Below are 23,648 nucleotides of genomic sequence, written 5' to 3' on the forward strand. Positions count from 1 at the left end.
GATAGTGGAAAATCCCACCTCTTAAAAACTAAGAGAGTTCTAATGAGAAAAAAATCTATTTTGCAACGACTTTTGTTTTTTTACGCAATTAAAGGAAAGTACCCTGTTCCCAATACGTGATGGCTGATATCGGAAGGAGAAAAGAATTTTTTAAAATATGTGGAAAGACAATTATTTAATGTCGGATGTTGTGTAGTTAAAAGATGAAAGAATCCGACCCTATCACTCCTATACAAAAAGGAAAAAGTGTCTCAGAGACTTATGAAAGGATATTTTCAATTATTGTTTCAATCACGTGATGGAAATTATCTTTTCAAAGGAAAATCTATCATAAGTAAACGTCTTCAAAAGATAAGAGTTTGAAGGAATAATAAGATTCAAATATAAACAAGTCATTGCAGAAATTGAGGTAAGCTTCATTCAATTAACTCAGTTTCTCTGAAAATCAAATTAGTGTATATATTCCTCCCAATGTTCCTAAGTGTTGTTGAGTTAGAATTATTTTAATTTGTAGAAATATATTTATATGGTGAGGCCTCTGCGACGTAGATTTTTTTCGTTGAGATAAGAACATTCTTTCTTTCAATATTATTTTTAAAAAAATGCTTTAAATTGAAAAAAAAGAATTAAAAATTGGTTAAATCAAAACTCTCACACCAATTAAAACCTTTCGTTTTTATCTCCTTGTTTGCAGTAATCTAAATGAAGTTTAGAAGGACTAGAAAGAAGTTTCCTACTAAATTTTAATCTTTGATTAAACGTCAACTTTAAATTAATCACTTATTAATGTTTCCCTTACGATCTACAGCGGAAACCAGGGGTGCCGCTGAGTATGACGAGGGTTAACGCGAGATATCTTCACGTTTAATATACTTTTTTTTAGTAAAAATACTTTTCTATTTAAAAAAAGAAAAAAATTCAAAGTACACTTGATTGGGAAACATTCAAGATTTGAGTGCTTATTTAAAAAGCTATGAGATCTCGTATTCTTTTTGAAACCCCATAACTATTCGAAGCTAGGTTTTTAGCAGTCGCTTCAATATAGAGCAACTATCCCACTAAAGTAAGTATTCACAACGAAAAGAACATAGCTATATTGAGTCTAATTTCCTGATTTTAAAAGCTACGTAATAAGTTCCTCATATATATATATATATATATATATATATATATATATATATATATATATATATATATATATATATATATATATATATATATATATATATATATATATATATATATATATATATATATATATATATATATATATATATATATATATATATATATATATATATATATATATATATACATATATATATATATACATATATATATATATATATATATATATATATATATATATATATATATATATATATATATATATATATATATATATATATATATATATATATATATATATATATATATATATATATATATATACACGCATGCTATAAGATGCTTTCTTCTTGATTTTCTTTTCTATTCTTTTTCATTAGATTTGCTTTTTGCACTCTCCCCTGCTTCATCCCTTATGCATTTCATGATGAAAAGGAAGTGACCCTTCGGGGCAAGGACCTCGAGGTCAATTTATATGGGTATAGGTAAATTAAAGATAGTTATGTATTCGATAAAAATCATAAAGTAACATTTAATTTTTTTTTAAAAAAAACACATTAAAAAGCTAAAAAAAAAAGTTCAGCTTACCTAAATTTTTATTTTACTACTTCTTGGGTGTGGGGGAGGGTATTGTTGTGCTGTAACTAATGAATATTTATAAATTGATTATAACTGGTTCAAAAACAATTTTAATTTCAGTTCTAGCTCTTGCAAAATGATTACAGTTATTAAAGGAACAACGGTTTGTATTTTTGGTAAGTATCAAGCTAATGATTTTCATAAATTTAATTTTCAAAATGACTTCGTTAAATATCATCAATTTTATATTCAATATTAAGTTCTATTGTTATTTAACATTTTCAAATATACATTACGATTGTTATTAACCCTTTGACGCATACTATTTATTAAACATATTTTTCATTTTCATTGTATCAATTTATGTCGCAATAAGTGAAAAATATTATATTTAGTATTTTAATAATTTATGGTTATGAAATACACCATGAAACACATGTGTCTTTTTCTGCGATAAACGTAAAAATCTTCCAAACACGACTCACTTCCAAACAGCAATTTTGGAAGTGAGTCGTGCAAATCAATGACTTACAAAAAGTTCAAATTTTCGTTTTTAGAAATGTAGTCATACTTTTTCTTAAAAAGATAAATATAACCCAATTTTTTAATTCTTAGAATTTATTTTAGAGAAACAAGAATGCCGTAACTATCATTATTTCTAATTTGAAGCCATGTATACGCTTTTTAATAAACTTGAAAAATAGATAACGAGAGAATTTTTTTTAATTTAAGTTTTCTTTCTAAAAGCTCTTTTCGCATCAATACAAAAAATTGCCTTTCCAGCGGCACAGAATATAAAATAATATTTTAATCACTTTTTAGATTTTTTCGATTGATTCAAGACGCTCCGAAATTTATGAATATTCTATCGAATAACTTGAACAAACTAAGGCGGAATTTAAAAAAGTAAATTCAATAATTACAGTTAGTTGATGACGAATATTAAAAGTGTTAGTCGACATAGGTGATGAATATGTACCGCCGCGCATTTGAAAAAAATTAGGATAAACTGAGATACCTTTCAAGTCGAAATGTAAAGAAGGAAAATCATTTTATACCTATGTAGTATTTATTTTATAAAATTAAAATATTTACTTCCATTATTATAAATTAGGAAATGTAAAGGCATTATTTGTTAAATATTAAACTATTTGCTAAACTCAGTACTACACTCTAACTTCCCTGTTCTTCTAATCCTTACAGAGAACTTCTTATTTTACAGTTTTATTTGTTCTCCCTTTTGTTATAAAATTGTTAATATCCTCTCCTGTTTCGGCTCTAAAGTCATTTTCAAGCCTGTTAACAAATCCAAATTTAAGCCTATTTACGATCCTATTAGTTTTGATAATCACTGGGGCATTTACCGCATTCCTTGTCTGTGCATCGGGCAAACTAAACGCGCTCTAAAATTTTGGCTAAAGGAACTCGACCGATATGTTCGTTATCGAGAAAACTTCAATTGCTTTACATTGTTGGAATCTCGGGTATGAATTCCATTTCGATAATACTAAAATTATTTCCTCGCCAGTCACATCAGCTCATATTGATGCCCCGGAATCTTGTTACATTCATTTGAATGAAGATTCCCTTGTTAACGACATTAGTTTCTCCCGACCTCTTCATAACGCGTGGAGATGCATTTTACCCTGATTTGCCTCGCGGACACCGTAATTTTTCTTGTTTTGTTTTTCTTTCTTTTTTCTCTCGGCTTCTGTGCCTTTTCTAGTTTTTGCTTCTCACCTTTTTTTTTTTTTTTTTTTTTTTTTTTTTTCATTTTTCGTTGGCAAACTTAACGTTTTTTATTTAAATCATTTTTATTTCTTTCCATTAAGTCTTGAAAATAGGCGCCTACTTTTGAAGCGCTTGAAACGGGTCGCCTGTTATTTCATATTTGTACATTTTTGGAGGGAATGAAGCTTTCAATCAGGTAAATGCATTTGTATTTAAAGTTAAGGTGCTGAAATTGTGTTAAATAAATGTGATTACAAATGAAAGACTATTTAAAATTTAATTTAATTTAATTTAATTTAATTTAATTTAATTTAATTTAATTTAATTTAATTTAATTTAATTTAATTTAATTTAATTTAATTTAATTTAATTTAATTTAATTTAATTTAATTTAATTTAATTTAATTTAATTTAATTTAATTTAATTTAATTTAATTTAATTTAATTTAATTTAATTTAATTTAAAATTTACTATTCGTATGATGACGACATTTCCCAGGCAAACGCTGCAGTGAAATTTTGATCCTGTTGATATGTGCCCTAACAAGAGTTTCCTCCCATCATTTTTGCGACTTCCTGTTATATACAATGTTTTTAAAAATGTGATTTAATATAAACTTTAGCTTGGAGAAAAAAAAACCGATTGCAGATTTGAAATCAGCAGTACGAAAATGTCTTACATCTGTTAAAAAATCTAACGCATCAGTGGAAAAAAATATCCCCTAGTGTCATAAACAATGTGTCTTTATATTTTGGATAAATCAATTCCAATCACAGCAATCAATGAACTTTAAATCCATTAATCCTGTATAAACAATTAGTAATATCTCCCTGTCTCTTAAATAGCCCATCACAGTTGCTGAAGTTTAAATTCAACAATCCTGTACTATTAATGAATATATCGTTTTAGTTGTTCTCTCAATACTTTTTGCTGCCATCGAAGGAGAATTTAGCCATTCCAAGAAATGTCCTAAGAAGTTCGGTAATTTTCCAATTCCTGGAAGCTTCTGTACTTCCTTCTTCATATGCGAGAGCTGGAAAGTATTGAGGGAAGAAAGTTGTTCTTCGGATCAGCATTTCAATCCAATCAAAGGACGGTGTGACGATAAGGAATTCTATCCATGCCTAGAAAGTAAGAGAAACTTGTATTGCTTTGTATTTAAAATAAATGTATCCATATTTAGTACCTTACAGGACTTTTATTTCTGAACTAATAATGAATCGTTGGATTGAAAAAAAGACAACGTGACAAACAACTTTTTACCTTCATATATAGCGTTTGAAGCGGACTTTTATAACTTTTTTCCTTCGCTGTTGTTCATTTTTACTTATCTGCTTAGAAGAAGCTGAATGCATTGTTATTAGTCAGTATAAGTCGTAAGTCCGATTATGAGTCTTTTGTCTTATGAATAGTCAGAAGTCTCATGACTAGACACAAATCTCATTACTGTTAATTGGTAAAAACATAATTTTTTTCAAAAAATTTTCGATTTATTTTTTTTCTGCTTCCGTTTTAAATGGAATAATTTCATGGGTATCCTTTGTTTTGCATTTCGTTCGTGTGGTGTTATTTTTACTATCATGGGTCATCATGTGCTATAATTAATATCATCATTAATATCTGATTACTATTAATATCGTCATGTTCAGATAAAGAAGTGATGTTTTTCATTCCGTCAGCATCAATCTACAATTATTGTTTTTACCCAACGCGATATTTCTGACTAACCGAGAAGAAGGTATAAGTAATATTCAGCGAATAAAACTCAGAGTTTCTGCCTCAGTACAATCAAGTCCGTGGTTCGAAATTGTGGCGACTTTTGCCAGCGATTTTTCATTTACCTATGAATTGATATGGGATAAGGAAGTGCCCTCAGGTGAGGATTTTTTTAGATCGTGCAATAGACTACAAGTTTACAATACTTTTGTTGCGCACGCAATCATTGAAACGGTAACTCAATGATTGATCAAAAAAAAAAAAAAAAATTCTCTGAGTCTATACCTCATAGTGGGTGAGATTTTAAATGAAGCCAAACAGCCACGACCAAAGCTCACATTCAACGCTTACGAGAGGGAACTTCGTATTTTAGCAGGGCTCGAAGAAAGCCGAAATTTTACCAGTCCCCGACGACGGCTTGTCCAACAATGTACCCGTCTTCCTTTGAAACTAACCCGTAGCTTCTAAATAAATAAAAATATAATTTTCTCTTATTTATTACAAACATTTATAGAAATTGCACAATGAATTAGTAGTTACTAGGATTACAAATACTAGGTTACTAATAGTATTTCTTTTATGAAATAATTTATTTCTTTTATGAAATAATTTATTTCTTTTATGAAATAATTTAAATGACAAAAGTCAAGTTATCTGGAGTGTCAATTTATCCGAGGGTTTTAAATGAAACAAATATGACGTTAGCCAGTTCCACAATCAAGCCAATGATTTACAGAGGTTTCTGCACAGAAATCTGAAAGGGGTTTTCCATTTAGGTGGATGTTCATAATTGTGTTTAACGCTTCTTGTTTAAGACCAGTACGTAATGTGTTTTTTTGTAAGCTCATTGCTGAAAAGCCTCTTTCAACCACTGCAGTACCCCCAGACAGAGAAAACATCAATTCCACCAAGCGCAGTATGTTGCTGTATTTCTAGATTAGAGGGTCATTTTAGAAGTAAGGCGCTAGACTCTTGTAAGATAACAAAAATTGAAAATGTATCACGAATATTAACGGGAAAATGGCCGTCCGCGTGTACGTCAGATTCGAGAAATTTGTTGTCCGCAGGGAATTTTTGACCGCCGAGGACGGGTGGACGGGTGGTTTTTAGAGCCCTGTATTTTAGTGATTTAGTGATTAAGGGTGTTAGAATAATAAAGCGAACTAGTCAGCCAAATCCTCAAAAATTATATTTGAAAATTTAAGTGCAATTTATGACGTAGCCTGCACTTTTTCAAGAGTACAGCAGTTTAGTGGTGGGGTACGAGACAAACTTTGAGACGTATGGGGTTCGATTCACGTAATGGATTCATTTCGTTTGCCTCACTTTTTTTTTCAATTAAATTAAGACCCTAGGTATTTTTTTTAAGAAATCATACCTTTGGGTGTGTTTCATTGAATATTGATCATTCCCTGATTCAGGTCAAAAGTACGATCTGTGGATGAATGAATGGGTACATGAATACTTCCGCCCTATAAACGGGTTGTGACGTAAGTATGGTAAAAGTCGAATTCTTGACTATAGATGACACCACTTGGCCATAGCGCAACCCCTTTGCCTCAATGGCATATGACAACAACTGCATCTTACTTTTTTCTTTAAATAAAGGTTTTTTTTCCTTTCTTATAAATATTCGTCGTTGAATTTCTAAATCTGGATACAGCACGAAATGCGTGTTTAACAAAATGGTCAGAGAAAAAAATGCGTCTTTTACGTCTTTAACTCAGATTTAACAACTTAAGGAGAAATTACACGCTTACTTTTCATTACTTATTTAAACACAAAGCATCATCATTTCGGGATGGAGACCTGGACAACGAGGTCGGAGCGGCTAGGTATATTGCAGATGTCACTTTTCAGGCGATGTTCCCTTATTCAAAACTCTAAACGATGAAGTGAATTTTAAAACTCTATTCCTGCAACGCCAATTTAATTCAACTAATATAAATTTGTAGCATCCATGACAACCTTGTAAAAACAACCATTTACTTTTAAAGTCTTGACAAAAAAGATTAAATTAATAAAACGTACCAAGTGATTTGTACAAATGTACAATGTCATATTACGATTTTATTTGGATTCATTAGTTCATTCGTCCAAAGAAAACAATACTCAAAAAAGACGATTGAAAAACGGAATCACATTCTATATCTGTTTTCTACGTCTATTTTCTTTAACACGAATTTTTAATTGTGTCCATTTTCGTAAACACGTATTGCGAGCTGTGACTTTTCATTTACAATTTAACTTTTAAACAAAGATTTTTTTTGTGCTCACAAATATAATTAATTTAAACATAAATAATTATTTATTTTTTTAGTTGATAGATACAACTTGGCATTTCAGTAATAAGTTAATCTTTGATTGAAATGATAATGATTAAAATAATAATATTTATTAACAGTGGTTTTTAATTATTGTATTTATAATAATTCAAAAGTTATATTTCTAAATTATTTCTCCAAAATGTACTGTTCACGTATAGCCTTGCAATATTTACTTTAGTTTACAGGTAAAAATATCTAATAAATCTTACTCAGAACTATGCATATTTAATCGAACAATATCAAGAAATAAATTCTCGTGAAGACTCTACATTAAAATAATGTAAAAGTCAAAAGATCGTTCTTAATTTCTTTCAATTTCTTAAATAAATGTTAAGATATGGTTGGTACGCTTCTAATTTTTCAGAGCTTTGAGATATCTTTTTGAATGTTATTGAAATATGTTTCTCTGCAGCTCAACTCCAGAAACGTTGTTCATGTAAGCAATTTTCTTTTATAAACAATGCAAGATACAAAATATTTTTATTTTTTTGATTTCAATTGTGTCTGGAAATTTTTTATTCAGATTAATATTCATAAAATAAAATATATAATAAAATTATTTAATAAAGAAAAAATCTAAATTTTTAACTATTATAAGCGCCATTTCTAATGTAATATTGTTATTTTAACCATTATAATTTTAGTCTATGAATTAGTTACTACCTTAAGTATCAAAAAACATATAATCATAAAAAATACAGTAAAATGTGATTGAATTAATGCGAAAAATACAAAACAAAATATGCTTTATATACAAAAAAATCTGTCTTAAAAAAAAGAAGCAAGAGAAATAGAATGACCCAATTTGCGAATCGAATTTGTTCAAATGTTCTGGGTTTAAATACCAATTTCGTTGGTAATTTATTACACAGTTAGTATGATTGTCTGATGAAACTATTAGGATTTTCTTATGATTGTTTTTCAATTTCTCTGGTGCTTCATCTGGCAATCAAATAGGTTTCAATGTTTGCACCTTTTTCAGTGATTGATTATAAAATAAACATTGGTGTAAGAAATTAAGATAATGTGCAGACTTGGTCGATTACCTCTGGAACTACTGGATCGATTTTAATAAAATTTGATCTGTACATACATTGATACAATACAAAACAAATTACCATTCAACAATTGTAATACACGCTTATGATCATGTGTAACACTCATTGGAGTCGTAAGATATGAAACAATGGTTGCAGAATAAACAAAAAAATGGGTTAATGGGGGGTATGGTCCTCTCTTACAGATATACAGGCCTTGCAGCTTGATTTCATACTTGAAATAAGGTAGTTTATCATTTCCTGTGGCAATGGGTCCCACTCCTTCAGCAACGCTGTTTTCATTCCCTGGGTGGTTCTCGGAGGGGGGTAGCCAGTTGCGATTGCCTCTGCAGAGCGTCCCAGACATGCTCTATTGGGTTGAGGTCTAGAGATCTGACTGGCCAATCCATCCGGCGAATACCCTCACTCTCTAGAAATTCGTCGACCAGAAGAGCTCTATGTGGCTTCGCGTTATCGTCCGTTAAAACGAACTCAGGACCAACTGCGCCCCTGAAAAAGCGAACATAGGACCTCATCCCTATACCTCACACCAGTCACAGACTTTCTTTATAGGTGCGCGGGCATCCAACATGTTGCCTGCCCAGACCATCAAACCTGCTCCGCCATAATGGTCGATTTCGCGGACATTGGATGGAAGGATCCCTGGTTCTCTCCATATGAACGTACGGCGAGAATCGGTGTTAAGGCTGAACAGAGACGCATCAGTGAAGAAAACAATCTCTCATTGATCCATACTCCAATCCTTATGCTCTCTGCTCCATGCTGAATGGACTCTCCTGTTCGTAGAAGGAAGTAAGACGTAAGCAGCAGGTCTTCTTGCAAACAACCCTCTCGCATGAAGTCTTTTTGCAAACAGTCGCCCTTGATACACGGATTTCTGTGGCTGCATACAAGTCACGAGAGAACTGAGAAGTCCTCTGTTACGCTTCGCTATAATAGACAAATCGCGATCTTCTCTGACCGTCTTGGCTCTTGGACTATCTTGCCCAGGCTTTCTCTCGATAGATCCGACGTCCGGGAAACATAAGTTAAATTGAATTATCTACAAATCTGGACCACAGATTGGCCAGCTTCTAGCCTTTTTCAAAATTCGTCACCTCATTCCTCATCTAAATCCTATTCGTCTCCTCATCTAAACAATTGGTGGTTAGTCATTTTTACTGTTACAATTTTAATTTAACCTATTGCTGCAAAATAACACCAAGAAATTCGCCAAGGTGTGCTAGCGAGCGAAATGCGTCTTAACTTACGCGCACTTAAAAAGTCTGGTTCTCTACTGGCTCCACCTACATACACGTTTACAGTGACGTATTTGATGCACAAGATTTGAATTTTTGTCTAGAAGCAGTGGTTTTACACTCTGTGATATAACGTATAATTTTTCCTCCTTTTCCCTTCTTCATTCAGATACTTCCCAAAATCACAATTGGCCAAATAAATGGTAACCAATTAACAACACAAAAGAAACATTTATTAATAATGATAAAAGATTAGAAAATTAATATGACCAAGACATCTAAACAATTCGCTTCCGCTCTCCATCAGAGCGTTCCCTCCTCTGTCTTTTTACAACATCTACCTTGATGACAGCGCCATCACAACATGGAGGCATGACACCCCCCCGACAAGATTGCGCTACACCTGGTATAGCGAAATCTGATCTACACAATAGGATAATATATATATATATATATAAAAATATATTTAACACTTAATTGTAAATAAAACATATGAATAGAATACTTGTTACAATTACTTACACATAAAATATGCAAAACGAGAATGAAAATAGTAGAAATATGACAGATGTATAGTTGCCTGGTTATAACACATAATATATACAAATCAAATTTCTATAAAACTGGTATATATAAACAATTACAGATGAAAAGAATCCTTGATACAATATTGCAATAGATATTAAATTTCAATAATACTTATATATATACTTACAGATGAAAAGAAGCCTTGTTATAAAACAGGTTATCATATATGTTAGATTGTATTTTAATAAGTACACAAAACATTTAATCACTTACTAGTCTTGATAGACCATCAGCATTTTTTAACTGAGCACCTGGGCAGTGTGTGATATGAATATTGTACCTTTGGAGAGCTAAAGCCCACCGTTGCAACTTAGCAGATTGGGGTGCTGACTTCTGTAAAAATATTAAAGGATTATGATCAGTTATAATGTCAATATTCGCACCAAACACGTAATTTTCGAACTTTTTAATCGACCATACTACAGCATACGCTTCACGTTCAATTGTAGCCCAGTTCTGTTGCACTTTGCTCAGTTTTTGGCTAGCAAAACTGATGGGGCAAAGTTGACCGTTATCATCTCTTTGGGATAAACAAGCACCAACACCATAGGAACTTGCATCGCACTGTATAACATACGGTTTCTTAGGATCTGGAGTATAAAGAGAAGGAGCTTCAATCAACTTCTTCTTTAGTTTTTGGAAGGATAATTCCTCTACGTCAGTCCAAGGAATAAGCTCTGGAACTTTCTTTTTAGTTAAATCCGTCAGTGGTCTTGCTATCTCAGCATAATTTTGTATATAATTTCTGTAATAATTAAAGAGACCTAACGCACTTTTTAAAGCTGACTTGGTTTTAGGTGTTTCGATGATTTCAATAGCACGAAGCTTTTCAGGATCTGGTTCATGTCTACCATCTCCTATAATATGACCTAAATACTTGATTTGTGTTTTTGCGAAAACACATTTCTTGACATTAACAGTGAATTTCAGATCAGTTAATTTAGACAGTACCATATCTAATTGTTTAAGATGTGTATTCCAGTCACAAGAAAATATAGCTATATCATCGAGATATGCTTTGCAGAATTCACGATATTCACTTAAAGCACTGTTCATCACTTTCTGAAAAGAAGCTGCTGCGTTGCGGAGACCAAATGGCATTACCTTCCATCTATATTGGGCTCGATGAGTTTTAAATGAAGTAAGATCACGGCTTTCCTCTTCTAAAGGAATTTCCCAGTACCCTTTTAATACATCTAGGCAAGTTATAATTTTAGCATGTCCAATTTGGTTGATGAGATCTGATGAATTTTCCATTGGGTAATCAAAAGGTTTTGTTACAGCATTTAAATGTCTGAAATCGATGCATAAACGCATACTACCATCCTTCTTTGCCACGCAAACTACTGGGTACGCAATGTCTGCTTCACTGGGCTCAATAAGACCTAGATTTTCTAGTTCTGAAATTTGTTTGTCAACTTCAGTCTTTAAAGATTCGGGGATTTTGTAAATGTAGGGTTTCTTCCTCTCAGCACCTGGTATTAATCGAATTTTATGTTCACCTACATTAGCAACTTGTACTTTACCGGAGAATAATGATGCATGCTTGTGCAAAAGTTCAAGCAACTCTCTTTGTTTACTTTCTTCTAAATGACTAACATCTACCTCAATGTCATCTTTTCCTAACAAAGGTGTTATAATTGGTGTGGGATGAATTTCACCAAATTCAACATCATCTTCAAAAATAACTCCCACGGTTTGTGTTCTAGCATGAAAATGTCTTATTTTGTTAGCATGAATATGTCGCACATTGCCATCTGGTAATTTAACCTTATATGAATTAGGATTAATTCGTTCTATTATTTCGCCTGGTCCTGTCCATCTTGCGTACAGTTTATTCGAAGAATCCGGAATGAGTAAATAGACTAATTCACCTTTCTTAAACTCTTTCATTCTTGTACTTCGATTAAAATAATGGGCATAAGAATTTTGTTTCTTAGTCGTAGTCAAAGAAGCGAGATCTGCGGCCTTTTCCAAATTTATTTTTAATTCCTGTAAATAATCTACAGCCGAATTGCTAAGATTTAGCGGTAATGGAATCTCACCTGACCAAGAAGATTTTAGAACTGACAAAGGGCCTCTAGCTTCGCGTCCATACATGAGTTTAAAAGGAGATATTCCCGTCGTACAATTTGGTACTTCGCGGTACGCAAAAAGTAAGTATGGAATATGTTTATCCCAATCGGTAGGATCTGAACGGATAACATGGTATAACATCTGTTTAAATACCCTATTCCATTTCTCTACTAAACCATTTGAAGCTGGGTAAGATGGAGTGGAAAATCGAGGACTTTCTCCTAACCTATTTTCAAATTCTTTCGTCAATTGCGAAGTAAAATTAGTACCCTGGTCACTACAAATTACTTCTGGAATTCCGGTACGCATGAATATCTCTAAAAGGGCATCGCATGTTGTCTTAGCAGACAAATTTTTTAGTGGGACGACTTCGGGCCATCTAGAATTTTGATCAATTAAACATAAACAATACTTATGTTTTCTACCTGAGGGTGGAACAATTTCTCCAATTAAATCTATATTTACCGTGTGAAAAGGATATGGAGCTCTAACGACAGGGGTTATAGGAATTATATCAGATTTTCGCTCCGGACTTTTTAATTGACAATTTTTGCAAGTTTTACAATAATTCTCAACATCTTTTGAAACATTAGGCCAATAAAAAGATAATTTTATGCGTTCCTTAGTTTTTCGTATTCCTAAATGATTCTCATTATGAGCTAATTGAAGAACTTTATCCCAATAAATTTTAGGTAATACTAATTGATATATTGTATCGCCACAAATTTTATCTTTATGAAATAATAAATCATCCCGCAAAAAGAAATTATTCTTTTTCAAGCTAGCATCTTTAAAAGAGTTCTTTAAAGTTAAACAATCTTTCTGCATTTCTCGAAATTTATTAGCCTCCGAATATTCATCACTAGAACTGCATAATTTATTAGTATTCGACATTAAATAAATACCGCACCCTGTTTCACTTTCTTCTGATTGTGAAAATGAATCCTCTGACCTTGATGAACTTTTATTCATTTCTTCCCCCTCGTCTACTGACGTGTCGCATTCTAAAACTAAAGTGTTTTCGATTTTAGCTGAATCATCATTTTGATAAATCAAAGAATTATAAGCGTCCGGTGTAATTAAACAAGGGATGTTTAGTTTATCTGTTAAAGCAAACAAAATATTTGAACTATAAAATAGACAATCGTTAGGGTTTTTATAATATACTGGCAATATAGCTAATTTCGCCTCGACTTGTTCTTTAAATGCGGATTGTAAAATTATTTTTCCCTTAGCTTCTATTTCTAAAGACGGAAGTAGGGTCGTATTCAAAATTGAAATCTCAGCCCCGCTATCAATGATCGCGTCTATTTGTCTACTTGCAATAGAAATGGAGACTTTTTGTAACGGGTACAAATTAATTTCATTTAAAGTTTTAGAACTCTGCAAATGTTTCGAATTTACATTTGTAACAACTGCAGTATTATCACTGGATTTATTCATTGACGTTTGTGTGTTACTTCGCGTTTTGTTTTGAATATCATTACCGGCTTTATTTGATTGTTCATAGTATTTATTTCTTCTATTTGGGCAACTCTTAGCCATATGCGAGCTACTAGAACAGATATAACATTCGCGTGTGTGGGGAAAATATTTGTTTTCTCTAGTAAATGGGGGTTTTCTCAAAGGTGGTGGAACATACTTAGTGTTTCCATTCAAATTGCGATTGTTAACCGAATTATCATACAATTCTGAAAAATTTCTACCTTTAGAGGTAAACCAATTATCGCACAATTCAGCGATCTGCCTAGGTTTAAGCCAAGTATCTAATTGTTTTATTCTAACATAGCTTCGAGTTTCGTTGTCTAACGCACTTAGTAATCTATCGCTAACTATTAATTCATTCAGCGTTTCAAAATCTTTTACATTTTTAAGTTCACAATAAAAGTCCCAATTGGCTCTTAATCTACTAGCAAATTGCATATGGTTTTCATTTTTAGATCTTTTGGCATTTAGAAAGTTTTCTAGACAGGCTTCTGGGGTAGGTTGGAATTCTTTTAAAATTAAAGCTTTAACTTTAGGATAATCTTTTATTTCTTCCGCGTTTGCATAAACTACCAAATGTGCCGCTCGTTCACCTAACAAGTTAAATAATATTTCGACTTTTAATTCTTCCGGAACATTTTTTATTACAAATGCTTTTTCAAGAGATGTAAAAAATAAATTCCAAGATTCGGGTTTACTAGGAACGGAAATAGTTAAAGTTTTAACGCTTTTGATTAATGTTTCTAAGTTATTATTATTTGAACTAAAATCATTCCCTACATTGGAGTTACAGCTATTACTCTCTGTCTGCATTCTAGTTAATTCTAATTGTGCTTTAACAATCTCAAGCCTAGTCTTCTCGAGTTCTAATGCTGCTTCAGTTGTTGTTTTGTTTTGATTCTTTTCTGCATTTAACAATTCTGCTTCTTTTTTCTCTCGTTCGATACGTTCGGTAACTGTAGTAATTAAAAATTCTTTAACAAAATCAAAGTCATTTTTAAATTGATCACTTTTCTCTATCAAATCCTTCAAATCAACAACTTTATGCTCCGATTTAACTTCTAAACCTAATTCTTCGGCAGCTACTACCAAATCTTCTTTTTTCATCCCCCTTATGTTAAACATAATTGTTCTATTTATTTCTATTCCCAAAATAATTATAATTTCTCTAAATCTCCTACAACTCTCTACTATCTAATACAATTATTCTTCTCTTTCAGAATATCACTTAAAATCAATACTTCTCATAATTCAATTCTTAAAATGTTCTTTATAAACAGAATATGATAAATCTCATACCTTGATTTATGCTCTGGTTCTCGTATGAGAGCGTGCTGTGATATAACGTATAATTTTTCCTCCTTTTCCCTTCTTCATTCAGATACTTCCCAAAATCACAATTGGCCAAATAAATGGTAACCAATTAACAACACAAAAGAAACATTTATTAATAATGATAAAAGATTAGAAAATTAATATGACCAAGACATCTAAACAATTCGCTTCCGCTCTCCATCAGAGCGTTCCCTCCTCTGTCTTTTTACAACATCTACCTTGATGACAGCGCCATCACAACATGGAGGCATGACACACTCAGTTCATGAAATTCTATAAAGCAAGCTAGTTCTCTTAATTTATTTCACCACTGTATATTAAGAACAGTCATTGCGGCACGCTCTTTATCAAGTTTATATAAATTCTAAAAATAGAGTCTATTGGTTGTTATCATGGTTTCACCTTCTCATATATATTTCAAATCTCTATTTTTTTTAAATCAATATCTGTCTAGCATGGATGGTATTGATAGTGCACATTATGTCTATTTCCCAATAACCTAATTTAGTAGTCTAAGTAAGATCCATAAATGCAATAAATTAATAAGTTGTTCTTTATTAGAACCTACTAGAAAAGAATGCCCAAAACCTGATGGTCGTTTCTTGAAGAACGGAACAAATTGTGAGAATTATTTTGACTGTTGTAATGGGAAACCGACAGAAAAGAAATGTCCCAAAGGTCAACTTTTTGATGACACATCAGGAAAGTGCGATTATGAAGAACTAGTGGAATGTGAAGGAAGTAAGTCTGCCTTTTTAAGATTCTAAATAAAAATTATTCCTTTTTTAGTTTATTAAACTACATTACCCTAAAAAAATTTGATTCAGAATACTAAGTAAATTTATTATATTTATTCCTTTATTTTTCTCCATAGTGTATTATTTTTTTCCTCACGACTGGTTCTGATAAAAAAAAAAAGTTTTATGCAAATTTTTAACTCTATCAAGTATACAGCAGGAATAAGTTATGAAACCATGTAAGACTAAAGTTTTTCTTATTTTTAGGTTCAAAAAATAAAGATTGTCCAAAACCAAACGGTAAATTTTTGAAGCCCGAAACAAGATGTAGAATTTACTTCGAATGTTCGAAGGGTAAGGCGAAGGAAAAAAAGTGTCCCAAGCATCAGATCTTCCATGTGAAATCTGGAAAATGCGATTGGAAAGGAAAGGTCACTTGTGAAGAAAGTAAGTTTAACGCATTTCAATTTTTAAGCAGAAAAAATATATAAGGATAGATATATGTATTTTCATAAGTACATAGAATGCTATTACTAACTGTTTCATCCATTTTAGCTTCTTCAACCTATAGGTCATCTTCTTTCCCCACAAAAAATCGTCCCCTAATGATCTGCTATAAAATTGGTTTTTAAGATTTGCCGAATCTTCTCCTAAATAGACATTTTTAATGTAATTACACTAAATTTCCATAAAAAAATTTTGTCTTTCCTTTTCCTTTACAAAAGTAGTGGATGGATAGCTAAATCATAGAAAGGCTAAACATTTGAATCAATGATATATAATATTCATAAAATTGACGAATCAATGAGGGCAGAGGGGAGAGTAATCCTTGTTGTTCCAAAAATTCTCTCTCCGTATGTATATTTTATATTCAAACCAAAGCTACAAGACACAAAACAAAAAATTAACCATCCTGAATAACTTTTGATCTAATGATCGGATCTGCACATTCAAGGATTCCATCTTAAAGGTTTGAAGAGGCGACCTCAAATATGCTAATTTAAGTTATTATTTTAATTAAATTAATATTTTAAGTTACAAAATCAGACACAAAAATGTACTTTCACTAAATAAACATACCGGTCTCCTGACCAAACTATGGAGACCACATTTCCCAAATTGCATCTACCCTTTATATTTTGGAAGTTAGAAATCCAAATCAGTCGAGAAAAAAAACATTTTATTCAGAGAAAGTACGTTTTTGTGTCTGATTTCGTAATTTAAATTATCTTTCGCATTAATTTGTTAGTATATTTGAGGTCACCCCCTCAACGTGAAGATCCGACCATTAGATCAAAAGTAATTCAGGGGGATCTGTTTTTTACTTTGCGCTCTACATTTTCTCTCACTGAGTACATATTTTGTGAACGAATTTTTCATTTTCCGACGGTGTAAAGTGAACTCTTAACCGACCTAACTACCGAAACGTGAATATTTAACTGCCTCATATAAAACCTCAAAATAAATCCCATACTATACCCAGGAATATATCGAATGTGATTAGATTTTTAAACCACGAGGAAAAACCTTGAGGGAAAATCAGCAGAGTATCCTCAAGAAATTTTGTGATTGAGGAACATCCATATATTTACGGAAAATATTAATTTATATGTGCGACAAAGCTTCCTATTTTTTAATTAAATACTAATATCAACTGCAGAGCCATCTTTATCCAGCTTGATATCATTACTAAGCGGTTTTGATCTATCATATGATATTCTACATTTATTTACTACTTGTAAAATGAAGAAGTACATGATTATTAGTTTATTTTCTGTTGGAATTATTTTCAGTCGAGTATGGAGTTTTCATAAATTAGTTTTAGCATCATACTTTTTTGCTTTTTGATATTATTCTTCGTAAGACAAAACTATCTTGGTTAATAAAACATGCTGAGCACTACAACTGAAATTCGAGGATTCTCAAGATTTCAAAAATCCTGGCCGCCTTAGCTACACCATAAGCTACTACATAAAAACTGAGATTTTCTCTCTTGCCCGCGAACAAAAAGGAAATAGTAATAGATTTAAGGTTTTGAGTCCTTAGCTGTTCACCAGAAGCTATGCCATTGGCCAGTTGCCTGTGACCGTATCCCCCTTCGCCATAAAATGTCACTTAACGTTTCGTCCCAAATCTTTTTTGTTCTTTTTAAGATTTCCTTTGATATGCCACTAAACCTACTTTAAGCTCAATTCATATTTGCATATTTCATTCAAAATAGTTTTATGCACTATCTTGCCAAAAATATCTGTGACACCCGGTTGTTATGGTGGTGGAATCATAATGATGTGGGAGTGTTTCTTGTGGTTGGGCCTCTGTCCGTTAGTTTCTGTGGTTGGAAACATAAACTCTGAGATGTCTGTGGCACGCCCAACTCTATGGCAATATTTCGAGGAAGGACCATTTCTCTTCCAGCAGGATCCATTCTGCTCCATTCACACATCGATGCTTGCACAGACGTGGTTTGACAAAATGGGTGATCAAAAACTGTACTGGCCTTCTCAGAACCCCGATCTAAATCCCATAGAACACTTTTAGGACGAATTAGAGCGCAGATTATGTAGCCAGCCAAATTGACCCTCCTCACTGCAATCACTCACTTCAGCTGTGACGGAAGTCAATTCCTATCAAAAACTGGTGGAAAACCTGTCCAAGAAGTGTACAGACTGCCATCAATATGCAAAAGGGGACAAACATCATATTAATATGTGCCTCAGGACGTTCTAAGTCCATACCATTGGGTGTCCGGTTACTTTTGACCAGATAGTGTACAGGTTTCTATTCATCAATCATGGATACAATGAAATAATGTAATTTTGGTTATTTTGAAGATCAATCAAAAAATGATAAAATTTCAATTATTTTTTTTAAAAAAATCATATTCTGCGCATGTGTACCTATGCAGATTAAGCATATTTTACACGTAGGCAAAAAATAAACAAAAATAGTACATGTTGGGAAAAATGATCGTTTTAAAATATTTTAGATTGCCGGTGATATTGAGATTTTTAAATCCTGTCTAAACGCTACACTTAATGTTATTGAAAACAAATTTTAATATTATTAAAAAATATCTGTCAATACTTTTAAAATTATCCGCGCACGAAAAATAGAATTTACATTGAATTGTTTGAATTCACACAGAAAAGAACGAAGACTGTCCCAAGCCAACTGGGTGCTTCTTGAAATCTGGAACTGAATGTAAGGTTTACTTTGACTGTTATAAGGGTAAAGCTACTGAAAAAACATGTCCAAAGAATCAGTTATTTGATACTAGAGCAAGAAAATGCGTCAAGAAAGAATTGGTTACCTGCAAAGAAGGTAAATTATTTAAATCTCTTTTAATGTGTTTTAAGTATTGTATTTTTCTATTTAATTGTAATGCACTGTAGATTAGATAACATATTTCGGTCTTTTACTAGGCGAATCAAGCAGTGAATCCTCTTCAAATGAATCTAGTGAATCAAAGGAATCCTCTAAAGAAACAAGTACACCAGGTAATAAATTTACACCTCCATCAACTTTCCCCGATACGATTTCCGAAAGACATATTTCTGATTCTAATACAGTAGTGCTTAACTGTTCTTTAACACTAATTGATTCAATAACAAAAGGTGTTAAGAATTCTTTATTCTGAGGTTCTTTAAGGAAAGAGTTAAAGAATTCTTAAAGTGTAAGGAATTCTTTACTGTATAGCAGATTGGCTAACATGTTTTTGCTTCTTTTTTTAGGAGAATCAAGCAGCGAATCCTCATCAAATGAATCCAGTGAGTCCAGCGAATCATCCAGAGAATCAAGTACTCCAGATAATGTATTTACACCTCCAGCAACTTCTCCCGATACAGTTTCCGAAAGATTTATTTCCGATTCGACAATAGAAGAGGTTAAGAGTCCTTTCCCTTTAACTGATTCAACAACAGAAGGGGTTAAGAGTCCTTTACCAATTACTGATTCGACAAAAGAAGAGGTTAAGAGTCCTTTTCCTTTTACTGATTCAACAACAGAAGGGGTTAAGAGTCCTTTACCAATTACTGATTCGACAATAGAAGAGGTTAAGAGTCCTTTACCAATTACTGATTCTACAATAGAAGAGGTTAAGAGTCCTTTACCAATTACTGATTCTACAACAGAAAGGGTTAAGAGTCCTTTACCAGTAACTGATTCAACTACAGAAGGGGTTAAGAGTCCTTTACCAGTAACTGATTCAACTACAGAAGGGGTTAAGAGTCCTTTGCCAATTACTGATTCTACAACAGAAGAGACGGAAAGCCCTCTACCAACTAGTGACGCAACAAATATGGAAATAAGTCATTCAACTCATGAGGAGATTACTGCAACTGATGCTACATCGGACTTAACTAAAATCGTAACACTAGTTTCTCAAACTCCAGAAATTATGAGTCAATCAAAAACTCAACCAGTCATCACTACTGTTCGCATCACTTCAGAACTAACTCCTAGTGAGATAACAGGCGAATCATCCACTAAAGAAATTCCCACCTCTCCCGATATAACAAAACCTACTTCTGAGCTAACTTCGGATTCATCAACAATTCTGGATATGACAAGCGCATCAACGCAAGAAGAAATTCTTAATACTGATTTAACAAGAGAATCAACTTTAGTACTTAGTTCCAGTGAAGCTACTGTTGATGAAATTATTAGTCATCTACCAACTGTAGATCCAGAAGTCTCTACAAATGAAAAAACTTCAACTAGCTATTTGACTGAACAACCATCATCTTATGGCACAACTTCAGAAGATATCTTCACGGAATCTGAACAAACTTCAATCGATTTTAAGACAACTCAGCCCGACGTTACCAGTGAAATAGTTGATATCGCAAGTGATTCAAGTACGGAAGGATTTAGTTCCTTGGAAACGAGAAGTGAACTATTTTTATCTTCAACATCTGACGCATATGGAACTACTATTGATCCTGTACTCGTCGGTTTTGTGTGTCCAGAAAAAACGGGATATTATCCACACCCAACAAACAAACACAAATTTATTGGATGTGTACATGGCAACGCATATATTATGGATTGTCCTTCCAATCTCATCTATAACCACGCACAGAGAAAATGTGTGTATGGCAGGTAGTGAGTTTTTCATTGATTTTTTAGAAATTCTGTCCACCGTACGTTTTAGATTTTAGAACACACCAATTACTCATAAATCTGATTTTTTTTCCAATTCAATAAGAAAATAATTATTGTGAAAACTATGAAATCAAAAGTTTCTATTTCGACGATATTGTAATTCCATTTGATTTTACATGAACTGATCAAATAAATATGCTTTTATATTTTCAACGTTTATTTGGATCCAATAGTTTTTGCTTAGCGACGCTAACAAGAAAATACACGGTGTTTTGTAAGCATCTTTAACATATATATATATATATATATATATATATATATATATATATATATATATATATATATATATATATATATATATATATATATATATATATATATATATATATATATATATATATATATATATATATATATATATATATACATAAGACTCAATTTTAATAGCTTGAGGCCCTAACCCTAAATACACCAATTAATTAATGTAGTCGATATTTTAATTTACAAAATCAAAACCAAAATGTATTTTCTCTGAATAAACAGACATTTTAGTTGACAAACTCTGTTTCTTGACCCTCAATATATAAGGTGTAGCCGCAGGCTGGAAAATTTGGTCCAAATAACTTCGGCAGCCAATTTATATTTAATATTTGTTTTCTTAAGAAACTATTTAATAATTTTCGTACAAATTTCGTGTTTTTCCATTTAAAATTTTCTTTAAAATGATATAAAATTTTATAAACCTTTCAATTTAAATTTTTTTCGTTCACTTTTGCATAAAATTATCTCTGGATAAACGAATTTTAAAACTCAGGGCGAAAACATTTCCGTTCGCAAAAAAAAAAAAAAAAAATTTTCACAAGACATTGCGAAATACGCAAAAAGTAAAATTTACAAAAACTTTCGACTTCTCTGCAACTTTAAGCAATTGAGACTACATTTCCCAGACTCAACCTGATAGAGATTCTTTTGGAGGTCCAAGCCCGGGCCCGAATAATTTTAACCATCAGAGCCCATACACATCTTATACCATATACATCTTATGAAAATCAAATTATGCGGTCACTAAGCCTTTGATGAGTAAACAAGGGAATTAGTAAGTTAAAACCATTTCCATCCCTTACAGTGTTTCCCAAATTTATGACTTTTGTGTACCCTTTCTAAATTTTTCGTAGCTCTGCGTACCATTCATTAAAAATGAATGCATTTTTTACTATAAAAAAATTGCGCAAAAGTTGAAAGTCTCAACTGGCTGTTAACACCACTCATTATTAACTGTTGACTCTGCAAAAAATAGCCAATAGAAAAATACGTAATCGTAAATTTTCATGGCTAGCTTTGTTTCTAAAAAAAACTGAAATTTTCGTTTGCTGCAAGATATTTCGCGTAAGAACGCGTACCCCCGCTTAACTGTTCCCGTACCCCTGGGGGTACGCATACCACACTTTGGGAAACACTGCTGTAAAAGAAGAAGCAAAGAAAAAAGCTGAACCGTCTGAAATGAAAGATGACTAAAACAAAAATTGAGAAAGAAAACAATTAGCTCACAAAGCAAAAGCACCGAACAGAAAAAAAGAACAGGTGAATTTTTATACCTCATAAATTTTACATTTTTTAAACTCAATAATTGAATCAAATGTTTGTTTCATAAAAAAGTTTATGAAAATTTTATCTTGAATCTGTCTCCACCCGAGTGCGAAATCTTTTTTCAGTAAACGTGTCGGGCCCGTCTCATCTCTTCTCTCTATTCCGCCGTATTTAGAAGAATTAAAATCCAAATCCTGTGAAGGAAAAAAAGGGCATGCTTATTTTTTTTGTGTCTGATTTCGTAGCATAAAATATCATCTGCTCTAATTAATTAACATATTTAAAGTTAAGCCCTCGAACCATTGACTGATAACCTGATCATTCTGCCAAAAGTTATTCAGGTCATCCCCCTTCCTTTTTTGCATTAAGAGTCAAGAACTATATTTTTATTACAGGAGAAGCAAAAAGGTTTTTCAAACTCTGATTATCGAGGTAAATAAACGCAAAGCGTGGACTAAAATAATTTGAAAGCAGTTGATTGAAAGATGAAAATCAAAGGCAGTTTTTAGCGAATAACTTTTTCTTTAATGATGAATAGATTCTATAGTTTTACTTGGTGAAATAAATTAGTTTAGATAATTTTTAATTCCTGCCTTTCGCTTTTCATGATCTAAAGAACCAGAGGTCATAGTTACAAAATGTTTTCACTTCTTCTCAAATCTTTGCAAACCTTACTTTACTTTGATTTCATTTTTTACAAAGATTTACAAACTGACTTTTTAGTTCTTGATTCTACACATACACAACAAATGAATTCGTCACAATTTTTGAATTTCATTCTGCTTCGTATCAGGAAAATACAGAATTGAGCAATTATCAATTATTCATTTACTTACTTTTCTTCATATATGATAAGAAGATAATTTTCCATCTACTGTTTCGTGTAATATCATCAGCACCAAATAATGACCATATTTGAAATTACCTCTTATAAAGAACTTAATTCGAAAAAATGCAAT

General features: G+C 32.0%; 1 protein-coding gene across 5 annotated transcripts; it reads left to right on the top strand.

Annotated features, from left to right (window-relative positions):
• Window positions 1-308: 308 nt before the first annotated feature.
• On the top strand, window positions 309-21,315 carry LOC107441191 (uncharacterized). 5 transcript variants are annotated; one of them, XM_043041936.3, is made up of 8 exons: window positions 309-409; window positions 1,828-1,883; window positions 4,349-4,570; window positions 15,824-16,003; window positions 16,267-16,446; window positions 19,144-19,320; window positions 19,422-19,496; window positions 19,731-21,315. In XM_043041936.3, exons 2-8 carry the CDS (start codon window positions 1,844-1,846, stop codon window positions 21,101-21,103), a joined length of 2,247 nt encoding a protein of 748 aa, XP_042897870.2. In that variant the 5' UTR covers window positions 309-409; window positions 1,828-1,843; the 3' UTR covers window positions 21,104-21,315. The 5 variants fall into 5 exon arrangements, with proteins under 5 accessions (XP_042897870.2, XP_042897871.2, XP_071036337.2 ...); XM_071180236.2 differs by having other exon boundaries at window positions 401-529; XM_071180238.2 differs by having other exon boundaries at window positions 407-1,063.
• Window positions 21,316-23,648: the final 2,333 nt, after the last annotated feature.

The sequence above is a fragment of the Parasteatoda tepidariorum genome, chromosome 1 (genome assembly GCF_982258835.1).
Source record: "Parasteatoda tepidariorum strain Cologne lab strain chromosome 1, Ptep-v5.0, whole genome shotgun sequence".
NCBI classification, from domain to species: domain Eukaryota; kingdom Metazoa; phylum Arthropoda; class Arachnida; order Araneae; family Theridiidae; genus Parasteatoda; species Parasteatoda tepidariorum.